The 25330-nt window shown below is 46.4% G+C and overlaps 2 protein-coding genes and 1 long non-coding RNA gene across 3 annotated transcripts in view; 2 read left to right on the top strand and 1 right to left on the bottom strand.

Annotated features, from left to right (window-relative positions):
* LOC146201836 (ribosome biogenesis protein bop1-A) overlaps positions 1 to 8513 on the top strand; it is a 63616-nt gene extending 55103 nt beyond the window's left edge. Inside the window, exons 14-17 of the mRNA XM_084587793.1 lie at positions 640 to 817; positions 6659 to 6743; positions 8021 to 8128; positions 8297 to 8513. Coding sequence (XP_084443919.1) covers positions 640 to 817; positions 6659 to 6743; positions 8021 to 8128; positions 8297 to 8450 — 525 coding nt within the window. The 3' untranslated portion in view covers positions 8451 to 8513. The remainder of the gene's footprint in view (positions 1 to 639; positions 818 to 6658; positions 6744 to 8020; positions 8129 to 8296) is intronic.
* A 7012-nt stretch (positions 8514 to 15525) lies between these two features.
* Positions 15526 to 18578, top strand: LOC146201835 (uncharacterized). The gene is made up of 5 exons (XM_084599435.1): positions 15526 to 15710; positions 15866 to 16027; positions 16183 to 16396; positions 16557 to 16664; positions 16942 to 18578. Exons 1-5 carry the CDS (start codon positions 15526 to 15528, stop codon positions 17845 to 17847), a joined length of 1575 nt encoding a protein of 524 aa, XP_084455561.1. The 3' UTR covers positions 17848 to 18578.
* A 1251-nt stretch (positions 18579 to 19829) lies between these two features.
* Positions 19830 to 21270, bottom strand: LOC146201834 (uncharacterized). Its single transcript, XR_014701781.1, has 4 exons — positions 21133 to 21270; positions 20265 to 20367; positions 20053 to 20190; positions 19830 to 19894 (listed from the first exon to the last, which is right to left on the bottom strand). It is a non-coding gene; the product is annotated as an uncharacterized LOC146201834 (long non-coding RNA).
* Positions 21271 to 25330: the final 4060 nt, after the last annotated feature.

Genomic DNA, 25330 nt, shown 5'->3' with positions numbered 1-25330 from the left:
AAATTATCTGCCAGTTCTTTCTGAGCCATGAGCGAGACGACCGGTGGAAGTCATCCGTCTGCTGCTGCTGCTGCTGCTTCTGCTAAACGAGCTGCCAGAGCAGAGGCCCAGCGCCGTCGCCGCCAGAATCCAGAGCAGTAAGCGAGGCTGAAGCAGAAGCTCATCGCCGCCGTCGAGAAGACCCTGCTGTTCGCACCGCCGAAGCGGAGGCTCATCGCCACCGTCGAGAGCAACCAGGTGTAAGCGAGGCTGAAGCAGAAGCTCATTGCCGCCGCCGAAAAGGGAGTCTTTGTTAAAGGAATACGTGTGAAAAATAAACAAAAAAATTCTGTGATAGCGCATACATGTGTTGCTCGATTTCTTTGCCTCAATCTATCGAAAAGGTGAAACAGCTTATTTGCTGCGCTCAAATTTCGCATTAGGAAGTAACGTAATCGTCGGTAATTTTTTTATATATTATTGGTCAACTTGTTACTGTTACAAAGCATGAGACATACGGTAACACCGCCATAGATGTAGAGGTGTGCCTGGTAGGAGCTACAAGTATATCCCTAGTACATATCATCTGGGCTTGCAGGGAAGGGTGACTGAACAGTTGAAGTAATTAGTAGCTGTTTTTTGTGTTCTGTCTCTTTGCAGGCACCTTTTTCAAAGTTGAAAGGGACTGTCTCACGAGTACTGTTCCATCCGGTGCGGCCCTACTTTTTTGTGGCAATGCAGCGGTTTGTGCGTGTCTACAACCTACTAAAGCAGGAGTTATCAAAAAAGCTCATCTCTAACTGCAAATGGATATCAAGCATTGCTGTCCACCCCAAGGGTGAGTACCCCTGCTACTGTTTCAGTTGTGGTCTTGTGTGTGCATTTAATTACAATCAGGTGAGTTTCCAGTCTATTCTTTTTCATTGATATAGACAAGCGTCAGTCCGTGACGTCAGTGGAGATGCAGCGGCGCTGGCGACATCAGTGGCTTTCATGGTGTAGGCAAAAGGCCAGGCCGTCTGCATTGGATGAGCAATGCTTGCTGTGTTTTCGGGCATTATTCCCGATATTCCTGCAAGCTGTGGTGCGGTTGGTTGCGCCACAAGGCACAGAAAAGAAAATGGCACCTGTTTCTAAATGTTTATCGCAGTCAGATACAGATGAGAGCAAAGGGCAGCGGCATTGAGAGCGACAAGTCGACCCTTAGGCGACAGATTTGCCTTCGCGGCTAACGTTCATTCCACTTCGACACTGAAACTTGATCAGTTCGTTTGCAACTCATAATTATAGTGATTGCTTTTTGGCCATACGACCAATAGTGCAATAACAAGCACCTGCAACTCGTACACGTTTTGTATGCACTATCAAGTCATAAAAAGTTTAGATGCGATATGCTGTGTGCATTGATGGTCTTAAAGGTCCACTGAAATGGGTCACCAAGAAGGGTAAACAACGCCATAACACTGATAGATATTGAACCACCCATCATTCTCCTGCAAAAATTTTCGATCTAGCTTCTGCAACACCAGAGATATCGGCGGTTAAAAATGACCCTTTCAATTTTCCCTCTCAACTCGTACGCCGAAGGAAGCCATAAAAAAAATTTAAAATACAAGCAAGTTCAAAGCTCCGCCCAGAAATACGTCACTTCGACGAACTTCCGGTTGCCGTGCGCTCTCTTGTGCTCGCGTCAACCCGTCCTCACTCGCACACGCCTGAGGAGTTCGCGCAGCGACGGTTAGTGTAACCGCGAACCCGTGGTTAGCCCTTGTTACACGGCAGACCAAACCATGGTTACACCACTAACCGCGGTTTTCGCAATCTGCAGCTTGGCGACCTCGGTTTGGGTCGTTAACCGAGGTTATGGCGGCGTCTGTTGGCGGAGGCTACTCGTCAGCGCCTGAGTCCGCGAAACATACGAGCAGGTCTGCTTCACCAAGTTATTCATTTGCCCACTGTATCACGTTTAAAGATCAATGTATAGAATATGGTGCCACCCGACGTCTTCGATTTCGGCCGACAGCGCAGCGACTGCGTACTGAATCCTTGTCTTGCCTGCAGTATCATTCGAACGGCTTGTTGCTGAGCAGAACGTCAACAAATGCGCGTCCTTAGTTATGAAAGTACACGAGTTTGCAGCGCTTGCAGCACGGGATGCCGCAAGCAGGCTGAGGTACTACGTTACACTATTACCGCGGGGGTGGGGCGCGCGAGCGCGGCGAACGACGGCGCCGTGCATGACCGTCCCTAGTCGTCGCTAGGCCTGAATTGTTTCGCTTCGAAGCCACGGCGGTCGGCGCTTTGGAACTGATCAACGCTGTCGTAAATCATCTACTTATGAAACTGCCTTATTGTGAATCCTATCCTGCCATAGTAAAATAATTATAGGATTAAGTCTGGCGATGCATTAATCGGAGAGCTAGTACGAGCAGATCGGATGAGCCAAAATGCACCAGCGGCAGCTGGCTTGAGCAGAAACTTGCTTGTATCACGGCTATCGCTCTCACCAGCAATTTGCTGCTGATCAGCGATCCTCACGAGGGCTTCATACTTGGTATTCGGCTCAGTATTCCAGACGCCGACAGATTTTAGCACGCTTTATTTCGGACATCGGTGCTAACGATCCGCCGTGTCGTTCGAGCGTACGGTATGCGGGAGGAGGGGCCACAGCGGTGATGTTTACGGCGGTCGAGGAGGTGCTGCCATCGTGCGGTGCTTGACCGTGCTGTTGACGCCTCGTCGGACGACACTCCGGTACTCCTGAAACCACGTTATATAAATAAGATATTTGTAAATGCAGCTTCTTTCCACCGATCACTGCGTCGCTTCGGTTGTTGTACTTGATGGGCAATGGCCGCCTAACCGATAAGGGCGGCGAGCTGTGTAACAACAGCCCGCACATAATTCGAGCAGCGCACGAGCATACGACTTTTGCAGCTACCGGAAGTGTGTCCGTGACGTCATGGCTGCAGTGGCCGCAGCGAATGGCAGCTTCTAGCAAGCCTTGCCAGTCAACTCACCCGTGACGTCACGGTTTAAGGAAATAGTTTCATGCGACACCACCAAGTGACAACCCCTCTGCCCGCGAATTTCAAAAAACGCTGTTTTTAAAAATTAATAATAAATCACTGGCTTTGTTCCAAAGAGTTATACTTTGGGTTAAGGCTCAAAAGGATTTGTTCTACACACTGAACACGTTTATCAGGGGCTTCTTGGTGGCCGTTTCAGTGGACCTTTAATCGAACTCAGGGAAGCCGCGCTGCGAGTTTCATTCACCTGCGATACTGACCATGCATATGTCCACACAGAAAAGGGCACAAACGCTGCTGCGAAGGTAACCACAGTTACCTTGAGTGGTCACTCCAGCACAATATTGCCGAAACAGGCTTGGACTTGCGAAGTAGATTTTCTCTTTTTTACTTTCGCGAGTTTCAACAAGTGACTCTTCATCACTGGCCTTAGAAAGCAAGTAAACATCATTAGGATCCGGGCGAAGTCGTGCAGCGTTATTTCTCAGATATCTAAATTTTCTTTTTGAAGGTTATAAGGTCCTGACGAACAAATTAAATAGTAAAACCTCGTTACAAGAGACACTCAAGGGACCTCAAAAAGGTGTCTCTTGTAACCAAGGTCTCTTATAATCAAACATTGCTATCAACTCGTTTGTGTGCCAGTTTAGATTCTCTTATCTAAATTCTGTTTCGTATCAGTGTCCTGTTTTGTTGCAATATGTCAGGAACCAAGATGGAGTGCCTCCTTTTGACTTCTCAATAAAGAGGAGGCACCCCTTCTTGGTTCCTGACGTATTGCAACAAAACAGGACACTGATATATCGAACAGAATTTAATTAAGGGAATCTAAACTGCCGCACATACAAGGTGGTACGAGTCAGCTGCATTGCATGAGTGTACCTGGGTGAATTATGTCTCTTATAAATAATGAATTTACTTTAGGGACCTGAAAAAGTTGCCCTTAGTAACAGAGTGTCTCTTGTAACCATGTCTCTTGTATCCAATGTTGTTAACATGGCAAACATAGGAAAACCAACCAAACCATTTTCAAGTGTCTCTTATAACCGAGTGTGTTGTAACCATGTCTCTTGTAACGAGATTTTACTGTATTCACTTACAACCTAGTTCTGATCGGGCAGGATATGTGATTATGGTATATATGGTACATGGAGTTTACTGTCCCCAAGTGGAATCGGCTATAAGGGGTACAAAATAAACAGAATAAGATGACGTGCATTTGATTAAGAATATTCCAAGTATATGCTCAGCAGAACAAAATGAGAGCCTACTTATGTGCCTTCACGTATGTGTTAACCTGTGAATGACCTTGGCTACGTCTGTACGATGAAACACGTCAAACATCTTTTTTATCGAGTTCAACAAGTTAGCAGCACACAGGCGAATGTTACAAAGAACTAAAGAATTGAGTTCTTCTTATTCAATGAAATTCTATGACTTAAGTTGCCGGTACAGTGAGCTACAAATATCATTTCTAGTTCACTATAGTTGCCGGTTATTGTTCTTCAGAGATAAGCGTGCTTGGAGCAGCAGAAAGCCCATCGAAAGAGTCGTCATATGAAAAACACACTTCCAGTCATTGATATAGCCTTCCTTGCATGCGCTAGTAATAGGCCCAGGAGCTGAACAGGATTGAGTCATAGATTTTATTATACATTGCGCTTTGTTGTTTTCATTTAACTTAATAATTTCACTACAGTCACCCACCATAGCCGCGTGCGCTGTTGAGGCCATGGAGAAGGAAGCCAATGCAGCGCTCTTCACCAGGTAATTCCAGCAGTAATCAGCTGATAAAGTGCTGAACTACTCTCCAGGCATAAACCAAACTATTTCTACACACAGGCAAAGCGTGCGCTTCAGAATATATGCACACGCGAGACAGTTTCGAAGGCAGCATCGTTTGGCGCAGTGTAGGCATGCTGCATTTTAGCCTACACCCCATGTCGCTGCCGATCGCAGCGCCATCTTTGTTTACAAACATGACGCTTATTTATATGGTAGATAGACACCACCAAGGTGAACAGTTAGAAACCATTGAAGGGTTTTCATAGGATTCAACGTTTAAAAATCCACATAAGACAAAATGATTCGCATGTTCATTGGTTAAGGTGAACTTTCCGCGAACCATGTCTACATAGCAAAACAGCACTCACAGCGTGTCAGCACAGCACAGTCGAAAAAAAGTGATGTCAAATATGATAGAAAGCACATCTCTACAACACGGCTTTCGCACACCATCATGCAGAGCTGTGCAGAAGCTGTTTTGCGGGAGCATGCTTTAGTGGGGGATGCTCTTTCAGAGGTGGGAAAGGCAGGGCAGCATCGTTCCTTTGCTTGTGGAGATGTGACAGTCAGATCTTGGCATCATTCATGGGTTACATGCTGCGCGCTGACTCTCAGAGACTAAAAGGCGCATTTGCGCAATGTGCGCCTGCTCTTTGGCATGATGCTTAAGAACTCGAGGGCCGTGTTTTCACTTGACTCGACTTTGCAACACACATTATTTACCTGCAGAGATGACCAACTATTAGCCTCGTGCACATTTCTTGTTGCATATAGAAACGTGTGTGGAGTAACATACATAAAGTGACTGTTTGGGGGGTGATTAACTGCAATGCTGCAGATGGAACAAGCGAGAGACTGCTGGGCATCTTCAAAGCTCTCGGAGCATGAAGGAAAGCAAAAATCAGAAAACAACACTAAAAAAAAATCGCGGCTGCTCTGGGGTACAGTGAGACAGATTATACAGTGAACAAAGAAAATTAGACCAAGACAAACCTCTGATTCAAGAAACAAATCTTCTGGTCCCTCAATGTCTGTCCTTAAAGGAGTCTATTGAGCTAGCTTGGTCATAATGAAAGCTTGAAAGAACGAAATCCTTATTGCAATGAAACACAGTAAAACACATTCAGTTCAACACCTATTTAATCGAAAATCCAAACTATTGAGAGTACCAGTGTGGTCATAGCCACCATCCTTGTAAGCCCAAGTACTAGGCGTATGCTCATTGTACTTGATGAAGTACCAAAGAGTGGTGTCGAAGAATGACTGGCATTGCAAGTGGTCATTAACGTGTCATTCTTTAAAACTCGATTTCATAGTACATTGCTCCAAAGGTGCTTCTGGCATGCGCACTATGATAAGTGTTTAGATGAAAAGACGGTTCCCAGCACTGCGCCAAAAAGTAGTCAGGCTGCATAGTTTTATTTCCAAAGCATGGTAATGGTGACTGCCATTTGCATATCGTTCAGCCTGCCTAGCCGAAATTCATCTGTATTGGATGCTGATCTGCAGTGTCAGTGTGCACGATTCTTTTATTATTCCATTGTGCCAAAGTGTTGCTTGTGTGCATTTGACTGTTTTACAGCGACAGCTGTTAGTACCCATTTCTGTGTTTCGTGTTTGAATAGTTGTAAATTGCTAGGTGATGCACCAGGATGCTGCCTCCCATAGCATTGACTACATTAATATCTGTCCAATACTGTTCATTGTGGTGGCATGCTGTCTTCGTTCAGACTATGTGCGGCTATTATTAGTGGGCTAAAAACTGTAGCACTTAGTAAAGCCTGTAACTGCACTGGTACTGTACTTCTGTGAGAAAACATTCATATTGATATGTCTTGGAAATGCTGTCTCCACTTCTTTTCCAGGTGACAATGTCATTACTGGAAGCTTTGAGAACAGACTGACTTGGTTTGACATGGACCTCTCTGTCAAGCCCTACAAAACACTCCGGTAAGAAATTGTCACTTCATGAGACAAAATAGTAAAATTCAGCCTTGAAGGGACCAGGAAAAACGTTCGGATTATTCGAAAGTTCAAATTACCGAATGTCCAATACTGTCTGAAATCATCCACATCACAGTAATTTTATCCAATGAACACCTGGAATGTGGATGCCTATACATATGTGGTGTAAACCAAGTGAAGATACCAACAATATTTCACTATTTGTCAAGTGCTTTGCTTTGTGCCCACTGGGGAACATGAATTGCTCCACAATCGTGGAGGTCTCCTCCACTACCCTTTTTCACTGCATTACACAGAAGCTATGGTGCCTCTTCATAAATTGTCCCATCATGCTTTGAGGATGTTTTACAAGCACGTAAGGTGTAGCATCCTTAAAACGCAGTGGGTCAGTGTACTCGAAGCTTGCGAGATAAATATGCATAAGTGTTAGAACAGCATGACACCATCCTAGAAAAGAAATTAATGACTTAGTACTAATGCGCTAAGCAGCATTAGAACATAGATTTAAGAAAAGCGAAACTGAAACAGTGCTGCTGGGCCTAATGGGCTGGGTCAATAAGGAATCGTCATCACACCTTCCATGGCATGCACACCCGAGGCGCGCGGGCACCACCGCGAAGTATGTCTTAGACGATCGTTGACTTTGTGATAATATTAATCGGTGCGAGCCCTTCTGTGTTCAAATTACCGAGCATCATATACGCCATATGCTTACATGAGTATCGGCTGGGACCGCGCTTTTAGTTCAAGTTATCCAATCCAAATTTCATGATTAAAGGGGTCGAATTAACAACATTTTATTATACTAGCTTGGGCCCATATCAATGAAGTACTAGTGCGGAGATCAAGGGGGGATTTTCACGTGTCATTGTATGTTGCAAAAAAAAAAGAGAAAAAAAATTGTTTATTATATAATATAACTGCGCTCAAATCCTAATATGCAAATTACATTTTTAACAAATTTCATTAAAAGTAAACTCTTTTGCCTCTTTATTTGATTCATTTTTATATAATTTTGCGACTTTTCCAAGTGCTGTTTTTGGCAAAAATGATTGTTCGTTATCTTGGGGCTTTGATCTCACAGTCTAGCCAGACATATTCCCGTTCGGTGATCCTTGAAATGTCAGAAATTTCTGAACTAGCTTTCAGATTTAAATATATGTTCCCATCAGAATGCATGAATTCTTGATATTCGGTAGAGGGGGGTGACATAAGAAATTTCTATATGCCAACTCCACTATCTGCTATTACGTTCTCTCCAGGCATCACAAAGGAGCTATACGACAAGTTGCTTTTCACCGGAGGTATCCTCTGTTTGCTTCAGCATCAGATGATGGCACCGTAATCATCAGCCATGGCATGGTGTACAGGTGAGTTTTTTTTTTATCACTAAATAAACTACTGCTACTTGTGCTTATCTAAAAGAAGTGAGCACTTTTTTTTCACTTTCAATGTTTCACCTTCAATGTAAATACTTTTTCTTAATTTATACTGAAAGACATCATGTATATGGTAACTGATCTTACTTTTTATTGTAGTGACCTCATGCAGAACCCCTTGATAGTGCCTGTCAAGATCCTCCGTGGCCACACAGTTCAGAAGAGCATGGGAGTTCTTGATTGTGCTTTCCATCCACAGCAGCCATGGATTGTTACTGCAGGAGCTGATGGGACATTGCGCCTTTTTAGTTAAAGGGAGATGTTGTGTTTGCCTTTTGAATAAAAGGTTGTAAATAGCAAAACACTGAGTGAAAAACTTATAATCTGATTGCATTTGCACCTTTTTAAGTGCTTGGTGAGCAACATTTAATAAAAATCTTTATATACTGTTCTTTGAGATAATTTTCGAAATAAATTCCCCAGCAATAATCTTCGTAAAAAAATATATATATTTGCAGAGTTAAAGTCTGCATGCACTGTGCTGTGCCACGGTGAACTGTTCTGTGGACTTAATATTGATTCATAGAAGGCGACGCAAAAGATGACATCTGAGACAACAAGCACGAGCCTGGAAGAGAAAGAAGCTTGAACGCAAGGCTCGTTCTGGTCGACCATTCAAACCATCTATCGTTAGGCCCTCCTTGGCATTCTACCGAGACGTGACACTGGTGGAGCGCGCTGGGGTATGCATAAGACTCCTTCCGGCAGTCCACAGCGGATCCCAAACATCGACACGCCTGTCCATCGTGCTAGCCGCCGCCTTCTAGGCCTAGCGCCGGAGTACAGCCATCTGTCGAATGTCTCTTCAAACACCCAAGTTCCTCAGATCTCCCAAGCCATGGCACATCCTAACCCTACGCCGGTGACTCTTCAGAACACCAAGGTGCTAAAGTGCTTTCGCGGGGAAGCGTATGAAGATGTGGAGGACTGGCTCGACCAGTTTGAGCAAGTGGCCAAGATCAACCAGTGGAGCGCAGACCAGAAGCTTTATAATGTTTATTTTGCCCTTCAGGATAATGCTAGAACATGGTCTGAAAGCCACGAGGCCAGCTTATCCACATGGAATGACTTCCGCTGCCAGCTGGTAGACACTTGCGAGAACTGACTGATGAGACAATGCGCTGCGCCTGCTTGAAGTGCGCATCCAGAAGCCAAATGAGAGCGTTGCTATGTTTGCGAAAGACAAGGCTCGCCTTTTTCGCCGTGCCGACCCTGATATGAGTGAGCCAAGGAAGCTACGGCATCTCATGCATGGTGTCTGAGAACAGGTGTTTGCCGGCTTGGTACGCAACCCACCTAAAACTGTGAGTGAGTTCGTTAAGAACGCTACGACTATAGAGCGACCCCTCCAAGATCGGTGCCGCCAGTACAACCGACCAGTTAACTGTGCTGCTTCGACGACTGCGGTGGCGCTGAATGCAACCGATAGGACCACTCTTCGAGACCTCATTAGAGAAATTGTCCTTGAGGAGTTCCAGCGAATTACGGCTACGAAGGCTCAGTCATCACAGGCCCTCGTGGAAGCTGTCAGGAATGAAATTCGGTATGCCTTATCACCGTCTGCACCATGCAATCAGTCTCACCCCGTCGACAACGCGGCAGCTATTTCAGAACCATACCACGCGCCACAACCGGTCGGCTTCACGGCCGACATTCCTGCACCTTACCACGAGCCGCAACCCGAGAGCTATGCCACAGTCCGTCGCCCGCCTCCAGACCATGCCCCACCAAGCTCATCGAGCCGTCAGGAGACGCGATTCTTACAGGGACCTCAGTGGGCGCCTTCCAGGCGCTCTCAACTCCGCCGAACTGACAGGTGGCGCAGTTATGACATCCGACCACACTGTTTCTACTGCGGACAACCTGGCCACGTGTATCGGTACTGCCGCTACCCCGAAGAGGGGCAGGCCTTTCCACCTGCTTCTGCTCGCCACCACTTTAACGCTGGCTCTGCCCAAATCGAGGACGACCCTCCGGTCAGCAGGGAAACCAAATCCCCGGGCTTCCGCCGCCGCTCCTCCTCATCACCACAGCGTTATCCTTCGCCGATGCGTTGTAGCATTGCTGACGTTAGCGGACAGCGGTCCCCGAGCCCTCGCCGGGGAAACTAACAGCCGCAACCTCGCGAGGGGAAGTTGCCACCAGTAGAAATGTGTCAAACCCCTCACAACCGCCGCAACTGCAGACAACCTATGCTTCTGATGAAATCGCCGCACTACCGCCGAAAATGCCGCACCAGATGAGCAGCGCCGACCTTGCCGCACTTCCGCCGCAAATGCCGAAAGAGACGAGCAACCCAGATGAAGTTGTTAGTGCTGACCTCGCCGTTTCTATTGATGGGCTGGAGGTACATGCTCTGGTGGATAGCGGGGTGGATTTTTCGATTATTAGCCAGCCTTGTCCTGTCCTCTTCTTCTCTGTGTCTTGTCCTTTGGCTGGTTAAATATGAACCCTTACCAACTTGCCCAGTCGTCAACCTTGTTGAATTAGCCAGAAACTGGCTGATACGCCGCGTAAAGTAAAAACCGAATGGACTGGGCCAGTAATTGGAAGTGCTGGGGGTCAGCTACTGGCACCGACAGGGAAGTGCACTGCCTGGATAAGAATAGGAAACGTGGTGTTTGTTGGCAGTTTCGTTATTCTCCCTGACTGTTGCGAAGACCTCATCTTGGGCATGGACTTTGTGCGCCTTCATGGGGCTGTAATCAGCATTCGGGACAGCGTCGTTGCCTTCACCAAGAATCGTGGAGACCTTGGTTATGCGGAAGTACCACATTTAAAGAGCATCTACGCCATTTGCTAGCTGTGTTTCAGATATACGATCTGCGAGCTCGCACGAAAACCTGAGAAGTGCCACTTCGGTTACGAGGAGCTACAGTTCTTAGGCCACGTCGTTAGCCAAGGTGTCCGGCCTGATCCTGAAAAGCTCTCCGCAGTCGCCAAGTTCCCAACACCTACGGACAAAAAGACATTGCGGCGCTTCCTGGGTTTTTGCGCCTATTACCATCAGTTTATTGCTGGCTTTTCACGAATTGCCTGGCCATTACCTCCATTGACGTGTGACAACGCTGTCTTTCGCTGGGGTGAAGAACAGCAACAAGCTTTTAATGAGCTGCAGAGGCGTCTATAGACACCACCTGTCCTGGCGCACTTTGATGACGACGCCCATACACTGCTTCATACGGATGCCAGCAACGTGGGCTTAGGTGCTGCAGCGCCAGGATGGTGTGGAAAAAGTAATTGCTTACGCCAGCAGGACCCTGTCTAAAGCAGAAGCGAACTACTCGGCAACCGAAAAAGAATGCCTTGCAGTGGTATGGGCGGTTATGAAGTTCCGCCCTTATTTGTACGCTCGCCCCTTTGAAGCCGTTAGTGACCATCACTCTCTCTGTTGGCTGACGAACCTAAAGGACCCTTCAGGGAGACTCGCGCGTTGGAGCCTTCGATTACATGAATTTGACATGGCAGTTATTTACAAATCTGGAAAGAAGCACACGGATGCTGACTGTCTTTCGCGAGCGCCGGTCGAACCTTCCACTATGACCGATGAAGACACTGCGTTTTTAGGTGTCATAGATGACTCAACGTTTTCCCAACAGCAGGGAGAAGACCAGGAATTGCTCCCTCTTATTGATTTCTTGGAAAAGCGAACTACGGTTGTGCCTAAGATTTTCGCCCGAGTAATGTCTTCGTTTTTTATTCGCAACAACGTGCTTTAAAAGAACTTCCGCCCTGGGGGAAACATGTCATTTACTCGTCGTCTCATCTGCTCTCCGCAGTGAAGTTTTGCAAGCGTGTCACGACGAACCAACCGCCGGTCACCTAGGCTACACCCGCACGCCCGCACTTTGGCTAGAGTACAGCATGGATACTACTGGTCAAAACTGCCGACGACAGTGAAACACTATGTACGTACTTGCATAGACTGCCAGCGCCGTAAATCACCCCCTGTAAAACCAGCTGGCCTACTCCACCCTCTTCAAGTGCCAACGACATGGACCTCCGGCATGGACCGGCATGGACCTCCTGGGATCATTTCCGACGTCCACAGCCAAGAATAAATGGATAATTGTCGCCACCGATTATTATCTAACCCGCTACGCGGAGACCAAGGCTCTGCCAAGGGGTACCGCCGCCGAAGCAGCTCGGTATTCTTCGTTCAGAGCATTGTCCTGGGGCATGGCGCTCCGGCACTCATAACTGACCGAGGAACTGCATTTACGGCCGAACTTTTGGAGACCGTTCTCCGCCTCAGTGGTACCAGTCATCGTAAAACTACAGCCTATCACCCCCAAACCAATGGGTTGACAGAACGCCTTAATAAGACCATCGCAGACATGCTTTGCATGTACGTCGACGTGAACCACAAGAATTGGGACGAAATTCTTCCCTACGTCACGTTCGCCTACAATACGGCATACCAAGACACCACTCGTATGACACCATTCAGCCTCCTTCACGGGCGACCAGTAACAACTATGCTGGATGCAATGTTGCTCCCGAATGCCGACACCGATGATCTCGATCAGGACGCCGAGGAATTCGCTCAGCGTGCAGAGGAAGCTCGACAATTAGCGCGGGTGCGGATCAAAAATCAGCAAGAGCATGATGCACGACGCTACAATCATAGACACCGACATGTCATGTACGAACCTGGCGACAAAGTGTGGGTCTGGACGCCTATTCGCCGCCGTGGACTCTCCGAAAAACTATTGCGGCGATACTTCGGGCCTTATGTTGTTCAGCGACGTTTAACCAATGTCACTTATGATCGAGGTGGTGCCAGACGAGGTGTCGACATCAAAGCGATGCCAGCAACAAGCAGACGTCTTCCATGTTGTGCGTATGAAGACGTACAACTCGGACTGACCTTGACCTCCTACTTCCGTTTATACTCATCGAGACGATGCTTCTTGAGGAGGGGGACAAATGACGCATAGAAGGCGACGCAAAAGATGACATCTGAGACGACAAGTGCGAGCCTGGAAGAGAAAGAAGCTTGAACGCAAGACCCGTTCTGGTCGACCATTCAAACCATCTATCGTTAGGCCCTCGCCTTGGCGTTCTACCGAGACGTGACAATATGTTGCAGGTGGCCATGGCACTTTGTTATCGCATATCTGTTTAACTCATTGCTGAGAATGCGCAGTCATTTATACTGGTGACTGTAGTGAGAAAGCTACTCCAAGGTCTCCTCATTTATGATCCCTGAAGCAGCAAATTCTGCCTTTGTTTGCGATTCAAACTGCACATGCTGTCTAACCAATTGGGACTGTCAGCCAGTTCAATTAGTCGGAATCTGGGAACGATGTCGGCCAGGGAAACGCATTGTCCAAGCTAGCCTCGCAGCTCCATATTGGGGTTTGGTCGACTCGAACGTCGACCAAACTCTTCTGTCTCTCTCTTCCGTCGGTGTCTGCCCCAATCCCCCTCTCCACATGGCCGCCACCACACTCAGCTCTGCCACCTCGGATTCACGATGAACAATGGGTTCCCCATCTTGCCACACTTGCATCCTAGAAACTGATTCTAGATCTTTTCTTACGAGATAGTAGTTTCGTTTTTTTTTTTTTAAGCCATTCCGCACAACTATAGTCCTTTGTCCACAATAGACTTGGCACTCTTTGCCATACTTGCATCAATCAATGGTTATGGTGCTTGGCTACTAAGTCTGAAGACGCGGGTTGGGTTGGGTTTTGGCCATGGCAGCAACATTTCGGCAGTGGGGAATCGCAAAGGTGCCTGCAGTGGTCTTCCACAGAGATTTGAACTTAGGGGAGTGGGTGTTTCGAAATTTCTATGTGGGATGGAGGCGGTTGAGGCTAGCGAAGCGGTAGTCATTTTAAATCAGCTTAAAAACAGTGGCAAAAAGAATAATGGGGATGATTTTAAAAACAAGGGGGGTTTTGCTGATGACCAATTGCAATTTCTGTGCAAAATGTGAACTGTAGGGGTTCAGCAGTTTAGCTGGGAGAAGCTACGTCGCGCATGCAGTTATGCAACAAGCGTTATATGCCACGCGATGTTATCCTCTCGGCGCTGTCTAACGGCATAGGCTTATCAAGCCGCGGACCTGCGTTCACGCATTGAGATGTGCTATAGTAACACAAAACAACTAAATGCAGCTTGGAACGCCACTGAAAGCAGGAAACGCTTCCCGTCGCCTGCAGAGTCGCACCGCAGAAGCTATTATTTCGCAGCGCCGCTACATGGTGGCGGCTCATAGGGAACCAAAGCTGGAGTTTGCTCCTCGACGCCAGCGCTCGGTTTCCAGCGGAGCGGAGAGGAACTACAAAACCTACGCGCATCCGCGCCTGCGCTGCACGTGGCTGTCTGCGGAGTCTGCGCAGCCCGCTCGCTCGGGAGCGCGTGCTACGTTCAGCCGCGCGTGCACGCGGAGCGGGAGAAGGAGAGTGAGGACGAGGGGGGTTGGTGGCGCGTTCTCGCGCGCAAAGCCGGCGCTCTTTGCCAGTGGGATTTCTTAATTTTGCTTTTTTCTGTGCCCCGGCTGACATAGAGGCTGGCTGGAGGCATGTTTTTTATCGGTGCTTTCGAAAGCAAGAAATTATGATTAATTGATCGTCGGGCATTGTTTTCAAAGAGCGCTTGTTGGCAGGCTCAGACATACAAAAAAAAAAATGAACGCGAATTCGCTGCTTGAAGGCGGGAGGCAAACGACAGGTATCTTGAAGGACTTGAGGCGGCACCTCTTGATGACTCTGTCCATGTTCACAGAATGAAGGGTCCAGCCTTCTGGTTGAGAATAACCGATAGGCTTGTACACAGCGACGAGTGCTTCTTCCTTTCCCTTTGTGACTGGTCACTTGAAAGGGGCCTATTCAGCTCTTTGGGGACAAACATTTTAGGCAGTGCTGCCGGCGCCGTGGGGCCTGTTTTTGGCGCGTTTAGGATGCGTTCCTTACAAAGGCACAAAGCATGCCGCCTTACCCTTTGGTTCCTGCCGACACCGGCCAGGGGAAGTTCGCTGCTGCGACGCTGCCATTCGAAATCAATGACCTATCTACCTTTAACGATGAGGGGTTCCTATTGACTTGGGTCATTCCCCAGAAACCAAGGCATTTCATTTTTGCAGCAGTTTCCTCTCTCCACGAGATGAACACCGAGGAAATGCGTGATGGCTTTCGGTGCCGGGGAGACAGTTCTCCAGGGAGACCTTTGTCTTCGTAGTTCTACAGCCACTTTCTACAATCCAGTTCAGTCATCTGCTCGAGCAAGCGCGCTGTCTTTGAGCTCCGAAAGCAGGATCGCATATAAGAGTACAAGGATTGACACACCTGTTGTTAGAGGCTGACTCGATCGGTTCCGCGATGGCAACTGCGACGCCGTCAGGGAAAATTCGAAAGAGTGGTACGACCTGTTGCGTGGTTGGCTGCCATAACAGCCGCTCTAACACCAAAGGGCGACAACCACCGATCAAATTCTACCGTTTTCCCGCCAAGTGGTTCGAGAAAGACAGGCGGCAAGCTTGGATTACTGCCATCCGTAGAGTCAGGTAAGTCAAAATCACGCTTGTTTCACTTGCGGCTTTTTCAGTTTCTCGCGTTTTGCTTTCTGTCGTGTTCACTGTAGACTGAAGAGATAATGCTTCACTGGTTTGGTCGTCTTTTTTTTACGTGGTGATCGCTCATATCGTCTTCATCCCTGCAGACTTGATGGCACTGAGTGGCTACCTTCGCCGAGCACGGAAATTTGCAGTGCACATTTTGTAGGCAACTGCAAAAGCAACGTCGCCAACCATCTATCCTACAATCCGACCATTTTTCCCCCGGCCTACAGAAAGAAACCACCTGAAGAAGGAAGGGCACTCAGGTATTAATTCTATTGAAATGCAAAGTTTAAAATAGAGATTTGCAACATTTATGGCAATATATTTTCCCGTAAATTTACGTATTCTAACCTAGCCATATGAGAGATAGATCGATTAATACTTAATATGTCGTTTATATATACCTTGTTTATTGCAGATTGCAAAAGCGTTTGACTATCAAAGACCAGCACACCTCAGAAAAGGGGGTTGCGTCACAAAAAACCACGGGGTCAACTTCACATGAACTTCAGAAGGATTCTGTCAAGCTGGTAAAACAACATGAGCTGCCAACTGACTGCGGTGATTCATTTTTGACAGATGAATCAGTTGGTGGCGGAACTGATGATCCCATCACGGCAAAATTCGATGCTGTAAGTAAGCTGTTTTATTAAAAAGCCTACGGGTGTGAAACCAGAAAAGTTAAAAAAAAATGTCTCATTGCTACTTGCTTTATTACTGCTTTGCAACTATATATGTATAAACGAGCATCTTGTAGGTAAAACACGTCGTCTCTACTTTTATTCTTTTCAGGCATGCCAAACAGAGCCTTCGTCCTTTGGAAAGCTGGCAGTGATTCTTTCAATGACGAATGGATCGGAAGCATCTTGTCAGGTTACTCATGCAGAGCAGGCAGACAAGGTAATATTGTTCATCTGTTGTTGCGGCCACCTAGGGCCGGAATTTATCCTGAAACGTTCCTGATGTAAACTGTTATGAAAATAATAAGAGGATGAATAAGATGAATGAAAATGTTTAAAAATTGGGATTATCTTCACATTTTGTTTTTGAGAATATTAATAATAATGACGGTTTCTGTCGCGGCCAGCAGAATCTCCCCATAAAGCATTGCATTTTTTTGTTTCCCAAGGCTTAATTCGGTTTAGATTATCAACGGCAAATATTATTATCTCAAAAGGTCACTGCTATGGATAGGACCAAGAGGAGCTGCGGCTTTCAAGGGTTCAAATCTCTGAAGCAAAACGAAGATGCATTACAAGATGTATGTGGTGTAACACTGCCCGTGTTTTGCCTTCTCCTGGACTTGCTGCAGCCAGCTTCAAGGAATCGAAGCACAGACATTACAAACGAAGACAAGCTTGTCATTTTTCTCGCAATACTACGTCTTGGTATAACATACAGTGCTCTCGCGGCAATATTTAGTGTAACATCTACAACTGCATCAAACATATTTAGAAAAACACTTGACGCACTGAGCATAGCATTAACTGAGTGGGTGTTTGTGCCATCAAGAGAGATCATTAAGCTAGCTTTGCCGCGTGCTTTTAAGGAGAACTATCCTGAGTGTACGTTCATTATAGACTGCTCTGAGGTGAGAACAGAAATGCCTTTGAACCCAGATTACCAGCACGTGCTATACTCGAACTACAAAGGAGGATACACGTTGAAGTTCCTAGTGGGGATCATTCCCAATGGAATGATAGCTTTTATATCTAAATCGTGTGGAGGAAGACACACGGATTCTTTCATCACTCGATACTCTGGCTTCTTAGAACTAATAAGGTCGGGCGATTTAGTTCTTAGTGATAAAGGATTTCCTTCTATTAGGACAGACATAGAACAGCAAGGGGCAGTGCTGCTTATGCCCCCTTTTAATTCGGGTGGAGGTCAGTTTTCACAGGACATAGACAAGACGTACGAAATCGCGGCTGTCCGCATTCACGTTGAGCGCGTGATACAAAGGCTAAAAATTTATAAAGTTTTGTCGAACAGGGTACCTTTGTCATTAGTTCCACACATGAACAAAATCGTTTCTGTGTGTGCTGCTCTTGTCAATATGCAAACACCTATAATCAGGCACTAAGATCAATGTTTACATCACATTATTTGTGCAATTTGACGTTTCACGGGCCAGTGGAGAAAGCCGCAGTGGACAACTCCCAATTATTGTAGACTACTCAGGGTTCATTCTTCAATATGTGCTGACATTGCACAGCACACTGACGCCTTTTTCCGTCAGGGTTGCATGATTGAATCCCGGCCGCGGCTACCGCTTCTCGATGGAGGCGAAAAGCAAGACGTCCGTGCATTGTTTGATGTCAGTGTGGTACGTCAAAGAGAGGCAGAGAGGTGTTGCACGCTTTTTACAAGAGCATCTTTCAATATTGCAACTTGAGGGCCCGTTTAAGATCTAAAGCTCCGAGGACGTCATTGCATTCTTGAAAGAAGCCCGAGATTAAATCCCTCAAACTTGGGATCAGCAACCAAATCAAAGAACACACAGGAGTTGTGATATCTCAGGTAATATTAAATTTGGAACTGCATATGAGGAGAACATGCTAGTCAGAGCGTACATGCTGGATTACAGAAACGGTGTAGATTCCAAATTAATATGAATGCAATAGGGAACATGCGCAGAGTATAGTGGGTTAAAGGATGAGATTAGAAACCCAAACGGCTATGATCGTTTTCTTTGTGTATCGGGACGCATCTGACCTGGTGATGTTCAACATGATTTATTTTCAACTTCAGACAATACTTATCTTTTTTTGTGAATATTTCATTCGTTTGTGTCTATGAATAAAACAAATGTACAAATGGTGCATGGTGTCTATATTGAAATAAAGCACTGCCCGTTTACTTGGGATGTGCAGCAGTCTGCAGTTCGACGAAGAGATGGCCACACTAAAAAAAAATTAAAACGTATTTATGTTTATTATTCTGCTGAGCACAGTAAGACAAAAGGAAAGATCAGAATTTCAACAAGCCATATTTACAATTGGTTATCTCGCAATTCGGCCGATGATGCATGGATCGGAAATAAATAGGGAAACACACTGAGCATGTTTAAGACTACTTGGCCGTCTCTTGACGCTACATCAACATCGGAACAAATTACTCAGAACTGCGGCGTAGCCAGAAATATTTTTCGGAGGCCGCTACACACCGCTGAAAAAAAAAAAAAAAAAAAGAGTGAGAGGTTGGATCCAAACAATATCGTAGTCATTTTTATGCTTTAATAAGGAATATTGGTTGGTTGTTTTGTTCTCTTGAATATCCATATAAAATACCGGTGAACACATGATTCCAAGGACGTGAGACACACACACACACTGAAAAAGAGAATAACACTCGTGGGACAACTCGGGGCTATTTACAACGTTTTAAATGCCACACCACAAGTGTCTCTTTTCTGCTATTACTTTCGCTCCGATTATAGAGCCGTGACAGCGTACATCAACCTTTTCGAGAATAGCAGAGAACACAAATTTAAGAGGACATTTCTCGATAATTACTGAAACACGAAATTGAGGGTGACACATAAAGAGAACGCGAACATCAGACTAAAACAGTACAGGAATCAAAAAATTAAAATAAAAGCGTTCCATCTTGGGCACAGTGCCCCAGAGAAAAGGCTCATCCCTTTTCACACTAACGATTACTGACTGCTTGGGAGAATATACATACAGCAAGGCTCTCTGCAGGTTTAGAACATACAATGCAACCTGAATTTGAGTGTAGTATTGATGGCTCTTTCTTAGCTCAATGATATCATCAATGAATACTAGGTAAGGAAGGTGGCACAGCCGATCTTCATAGTTGATGAAAGGAGCATCCTTGAATTTAAATGTGCATTTGATTTCGATGAGCACTGTCTCATGTCCGATTCTGACGAGTCCATCCGGGCTGCAGCAAAGCCAGGGCTGTTCAAGTAGCACCACAAGCCCCGTCTGAAGGAACAAAATCTTAGAAGACTTTTTAATTTAGCCTTTCCCGGCGTGGAATCAACTCCACTAGCCAAAAAGGGAAAAAAAAGGGGAGGGTGGAGGGAAGGGGCAAAATCACCTCTGTGATTCCAGCCTCCAACTTCTGCTCTAGTTCGCGCCTAGCAGTCGCCTCAGTCTTGATGCCTGTGAAAAAACAAAATTCAATTACATGCATGTGCATCAAGCTTGTATGAATGCAAGACAGCCCCAAGTGGGTGCGAAGTATACCTTCGTAAAAAAACCCTTGTTTATGCGTTGTTGTATAGCTTTACAAAAACTTTATCAAGGCTGAATTTACGTACCATACTGCATTGCAGCATTCGTGAATGGACGCCTTTTGGAAAGCTGCTCAGCAGCCTTGCATAGTCCATCGTCTTTTTTTTGTAGCAATCCCGTGTGCCTTGGTGCTGCTAAGGCGTAAACGACGCTCCTCATGCCACCTGCAGGTCATTGCAACTATTGACATACCGTCCTGTATTCACATATTGCGTGGATTTCACAATATTGAACTTACCGCTTGCAGTTGGCCTGGCCTAGTGTTTGAAGCGACAACTCCAGGAATGACTCATCAAGGGCCACTTTGTTCTCGTATTTTTCCTTGTTGGCAAAATTTAGTCCTGAAAGGAAATCTGCTGCGTTGTTTTCTCATCTACAATTTCGAGGTGTTGGTAAACTGGCCTTTGTGCCATTGAATTGAGCAGATTTTCAAGAATTTCTTTTTCAGCTTCATGAGAAACTTTATGTACGATCTCATTTAAAATTTTGCCACATTCTAATTCATCGGCGTGGATTTATGACAGTTTCAAAATTTCTTTAAGGGGGCATTCTATATCCGGGTAGTTCAAAACGATGGTACGCGATGCAGCCTGAACACCTGGACAACTTGCTTCGTGACCTATGAAAAAAAAAAAAAAAGTTTAGGCCTTGTTTACTAAATTTTAAACGCATATAGAATTACTAACCAGCTCTACTGTCAGCCTAAGAGACGTACACCTATAAAATAAGCATTCGCTGTGTGTGCACACATTGTGCTTACCTCCGCAGCATCATGTGGAACAATATAGCGAGCTACGAACATCACCCGGTGCAGATTCTTTGCTGTTAGTAGGTAGCAAATCCGACAGTCAGCACCAGGACCGCTACTTGCAATTCTGAACAGAAGCAGCATTCCACAGCGCTGACTCTTCTGACACAGAACCCCGCAATTTCGATCAGGAAGCCTTCCGTCATGAAATGTCGAATTCCTTGAACACGCAAAATAAACATGTCCTATGCGCAAACGAGATGAACAGACCTGAAGCTACGCAACCTTGTTGAAAACTGCTCGCTTACCTGTCGCTGAGCGCCGTGTATATTGCTGCCAAATATTATGCTGAATTCACCTTGCAAAAAATCCAGTTGATTATGTCCTCCGTGCCTCTGACGCTTGCCACTTGGCATTCCCCACCGTTGTGGCTCGCTTGTGCACGAATTATCTTCATGATCATTCACATAAGGCAGACAGCCGCAGCATGCTTGCAGTGCCCTTCAACTCCTGCCTTGCAGCTGCACTTTGCCTGTGTGATAGAGAGCTGGCGGATCGAGTTGCATAATTCTGCCAGCTGTAAGAACATTGATTTGTGTAAGGTTTAATTTCAGACGGTAGCAAAATCGACATTGTTAATTTGCTTTTGCGAAAACCCGATGCTTATAAACTTCGAGCAGGGTACCTTGCGCCATGACACTCATTTCACTCACTGCGCATTTTAAAGAACACACACACGAACAAGACGACAAGACAGAGCTAAACAGTCTTTCTAAAAACTGTGCACTTTCACCTCTGTGCTGCAATGAAAATTCAAGAGCGATTGTTTAATCCCATCCATTCCGTTTGGCAAGATTGTGTTTGACACAAAGCCACGATGATCGATACTTGGCGCCTATTCGCTAACACAGCTTATATATAACAGATTATTGTGCGATAAAGAGCAGCTTGACTGAAAAACAGTACAAAAGCCACCTGATAGGTTTATAATCTCTCTTTTATTACAAAAGGTAAACAAGAAACTGTGCTCGTGCTTCACACGGCAAGCCAACAAGTTTTGAAAACCGATAAAAACGCATGCACTAAGCGTGCTGAGAACCGAGACACCTCAAACTCGACGTCATAAATGACGCTGTGATTTACTTGAGACACGCAGCGGGCCTTCAGAAGCACATTGTCCCCGTCGACTGGTCTGCTCCACGTCAGATACATGAGACTTCAGCTGTTCACCCTTCTTCAAGTTCGCACCGCGAAAATAGCTTTCGAAATTATAGATTTTTTTGAAAGCGCATCGTAATTTAATCATATTGCGCCTTTCTTCTTGGAAATCGATAACGACGAGAACTGGACAAGAAGAAAAACAACCGCGCGCAAGCAGACAAGCCCTCGTATGCTTCACAGAATACACGACGCGGCCGAGCCTGCAAACTCGGCGCTTTTTGAAGGCCAAGGAAGTGGTGGTGGGGAGGGGGCTCTTTTTTTTTTTTGGGGGGGGGGTTTCTCAGCCTACAAAAGTCAGTTACAAACTTCTTTCTTTTCTTTGTTTTCAATGCTAAAACGCCGAAATCTCTGCCCCCGCTGTTCAGTGAAAGGAACAGTGCATTCTTCTCGTGGAGACTCATTGACGCGCGTGTATGCAGCGATGAGTGTGGCCATTTACTTGGAGAAGGCCCGCTCAACCCTCTTTGACGACCGACGTATTAGTCAACCCCCGGACCAAGTCAAAGAAACTAAACGTTGCCACCTACAATGAGCCATTCGCTTCAGCAGGCTGACGACTACAGCTACCGACAGGCTACCGGCGCCGCGGTGCCTGTCTTCGGCGCGTTTTTGACGTTTTCCTTACAATGGCACTAAAGACAACGTCTCCCCTTTGGTTCATGCCGACAGCGGTCAGGGGAAGTTCACTGCTGCGGCGCTGCCATCCGAAATCAATGACCTAGCTACCGTTAACGATGAGGGGTTTCTTAACGACCTGGGTCATTCCCCAGAAGCCGAGGCATGCCATTTTTGCGGCAGTTTCCTCTCCACGAGGAAACGTCCGACGACTTTCCATGTAGACGGGGACATCTCCACGGAAATCTTTGTCTTTTTAATTCCACTGTTACGCTGCGCAATTCCTAGTTCAGTTATCTCCTATAGTGAACGCGCAGTGCTAAGCTCCCGAAGCAGGATCGCGTATGAGGATAGGATGATTGACGTAAAGTGATCGCATTAATGACGAATATCTGTTTCTTGAGGCCGACTCGGTTCCACGATGGCTGCTTCGGCACCGCCAGTTAGAGAAGTACGACACACGAACGGTACGAGATATCCCCTTCCCCCCCCCCCCCACCCCCCCCCCCCAAAAAAAAAAAAAAAAAAAAAAAGGCCCAAAACCATCCCGTTACCGTTTCCACACAAGCTTCGCGAAAAAAGTGCGCCGTCATTATTTTCCTTCTAGTTCTTTTCTTTCTTTCTTCTTCCCCCCCTCATTGTTAGAGCGCGACGGTGGCCACAATGCGGCCGGAGGAGGAGAGAAACAACCGAACGCGCGCGCGCAAACACGTGCTAGAAAGCAGCGCGGAGCAGACGACAACATGCTTTTCTATGCGGCGGCTAGCAGACGACGCGGTCGGGCTGCGCGTAGATTTTGACGGGGTCTCCATGCAGGGCGCTGACGCACAGAGCGGCGCAGCGCCCACTGGCCCAGGTTTTCTCCCCTATGGTGACAAGCGATCTGCTGGCAGCACGTGTGCACGTGCGACGCTTCTCGCAGCTCCGCCATCTTCGCTGCGTTGATAGAACGTTGGAACACTAGGACGAAGCCGCTTGCATCAAGCTCACCACGTTCTAATATTCGGCGCGATGCGTGAAACGACGAGAAGGAAGCTTCGAAAGACCTGTCGTCCTATGGGGAATGCCTCTTGTTTCCAACAAACTGACGCCAGATCAGCCACTGACAGATCCACGTCGCATTATGGGGCCATGGTTGCGTAACTTTTTCGACCCAGCTACGCATCAAGATAGCCGCTTTTTGGCGCCGCTACTAGCCGAGGAATACGTCCGCGGCAAATTTAGGTGTCACCCACGAAGAGTCTGCAAATGCACGGAGAACGTAGGCAGCACCTCGACCATGCCCTGCAAGACAGCGCTACAGCATGCACGCTAATGCATGCCATCCGGGCATGATGGACTACGTCTGGTTGCGGCAATTTGCGTGAACACTCGGCATAACTATGGTATTTGACCTTCAAAAGATATTTGTGCTGGTCTAAGTTGTGTATTTTTTTCGACGTTTACGTTGTACATTAAATGCAACTTAAGTAATATTCGAAAAATTGGTCTCTGCAGTAATTCAGAAAGGTGGTAGAGTAATTAACTCGATTTTTTTTTTTTCAGCCTTAACTGGAGCGGGAGAAGGTAACAATTTCAAAATTTTATTCTTCATCCTGGTTGCCTTCGTGTGGAGACGCCATTGACATGGACCGCGGTTTCACCTGTGGTATAGTGCTCTAGAATATTTAGAGCACTATACCTGTGGCATAGGCTCCCTAAAACCGGGGCCAAAAGCAAGTCTAGGGTTGTCGTTTATTTTTATTTACTGAAAGATTTTGTTTAGCGAAATAGAGTTTGAAGCGTGGTCGGCTTTTTTTACTTCGAAACGCCGGTGGCTGCCGCTGCCGCCTTGACTCGGTCAATGAGCTTGTGCTGAACATGCGACACTGCTGTCCGAACTATGCGATGTTGTTAGGCGTCGCGGTATGCTCTTATATACAGCCAAAGAGTGAAAGAGATTTATTTGGGTGCATGGTTACCGAACTAAGCCCATAGGAGTTGTTTAAAAAATGCTGTATGTGTAGGCCAGCCGCCTCTATGGCGCAGGTTATATGAATGCTGTCTATGTTAACATATGCCTTCTTCCGATGTAGGTTTGTATGAGGTAGAGAGTATGCCCTGTTCAGGGGCGGGGGGAGGGGGGGTTCTAAATAGTCTCCGCAGTTTTTTTTTTTTTTGTTTGTTTTTTTTCGCCAGTGTGTGTGGGCGTGAAGGTTTTAAAGCGAAAGCCTTTCTAAGCTCATGGAGCGAAAGTCTGCTCGGGTGCTGTGCGCTTGGTCAGTGCTCTGCGCGTCGCATCTGTGCGCTGATGTGTCACTCGCCAGTAGCGGACGTGGGAGGAGGGAGATTAAGAATGAAAACGATTGATGGTGATAGGCAATGAATAATAGTTATAAACAGACATTGTTAAAGTTTATGACTGCGCTAATGACTAATAGTGATTATTAATGATGATTTGTAATGACCAATGTGTCAAACTATGACTTGTAATACCGCAAGTCATTGGAAATGAATAAAAATACTTAGCGATGAATGGTAATGACTACAATGACTAGGCATTACTGATAACTGCTAATCTAATAACTAAGAAACAACCAATATGTCAAACGACGACTTGTAATGACCGCAACTGATCGTAAATGAGTAAAATGACTAGTCATATGACTCATAGTGGCTGGTATTGACTACGAAACGGCCAGTATGTCAAACGACGACTTGTAATGATTTCAGCTGATTGA

This window comes from Amblyomma maculatum, chromosome 1 (assembly GCF_055883805.1).
Source record: "Amblyomma maculatum isolate TAMU_Amacu chromosome 1, ASM5588380v1, whole genome shotgun sequence".
Lineage (NCBI taxonomy): Eukaryota > Metazoa > Arthropoda > Arachnida > Ixodida > Ixodidae > Amblyomma > Amblyomma maculatum.
The sequence above is the reverse complement of the archived record's forward strand: the minus strand, read 5'-3'. Positions and strand labels throughout refer to the sequence as shown.

What these genes read in the sequence shown, in the direction of transcription:
- LOC146201835 (XM_084599435.1), top strand. Translation starts at nt 15,526, where the DNA reads ATGGCAACTGCGACGCCGTCAGGGAAAATTCGAAAGAGTGGTACGACC. An exon ending in GAAGAAGGAAGGGCACTCAG is followed by an intron (nt 16,028 to 16,182) that starts GTATTAATTCTA and finishes TGTTTATTGCAG; the next exon opens with ATTGCAAAAGCGTTTGACTA. An exon ending in TCACGGCAAAATTCGATGCT is followed by an intron (nt 16,397 to 16,556) that starts GTAAGTAAGCTG and finishes TATTCTTTTCAG; the next exon opens with GCATGCCAAACAGAGCCTTC.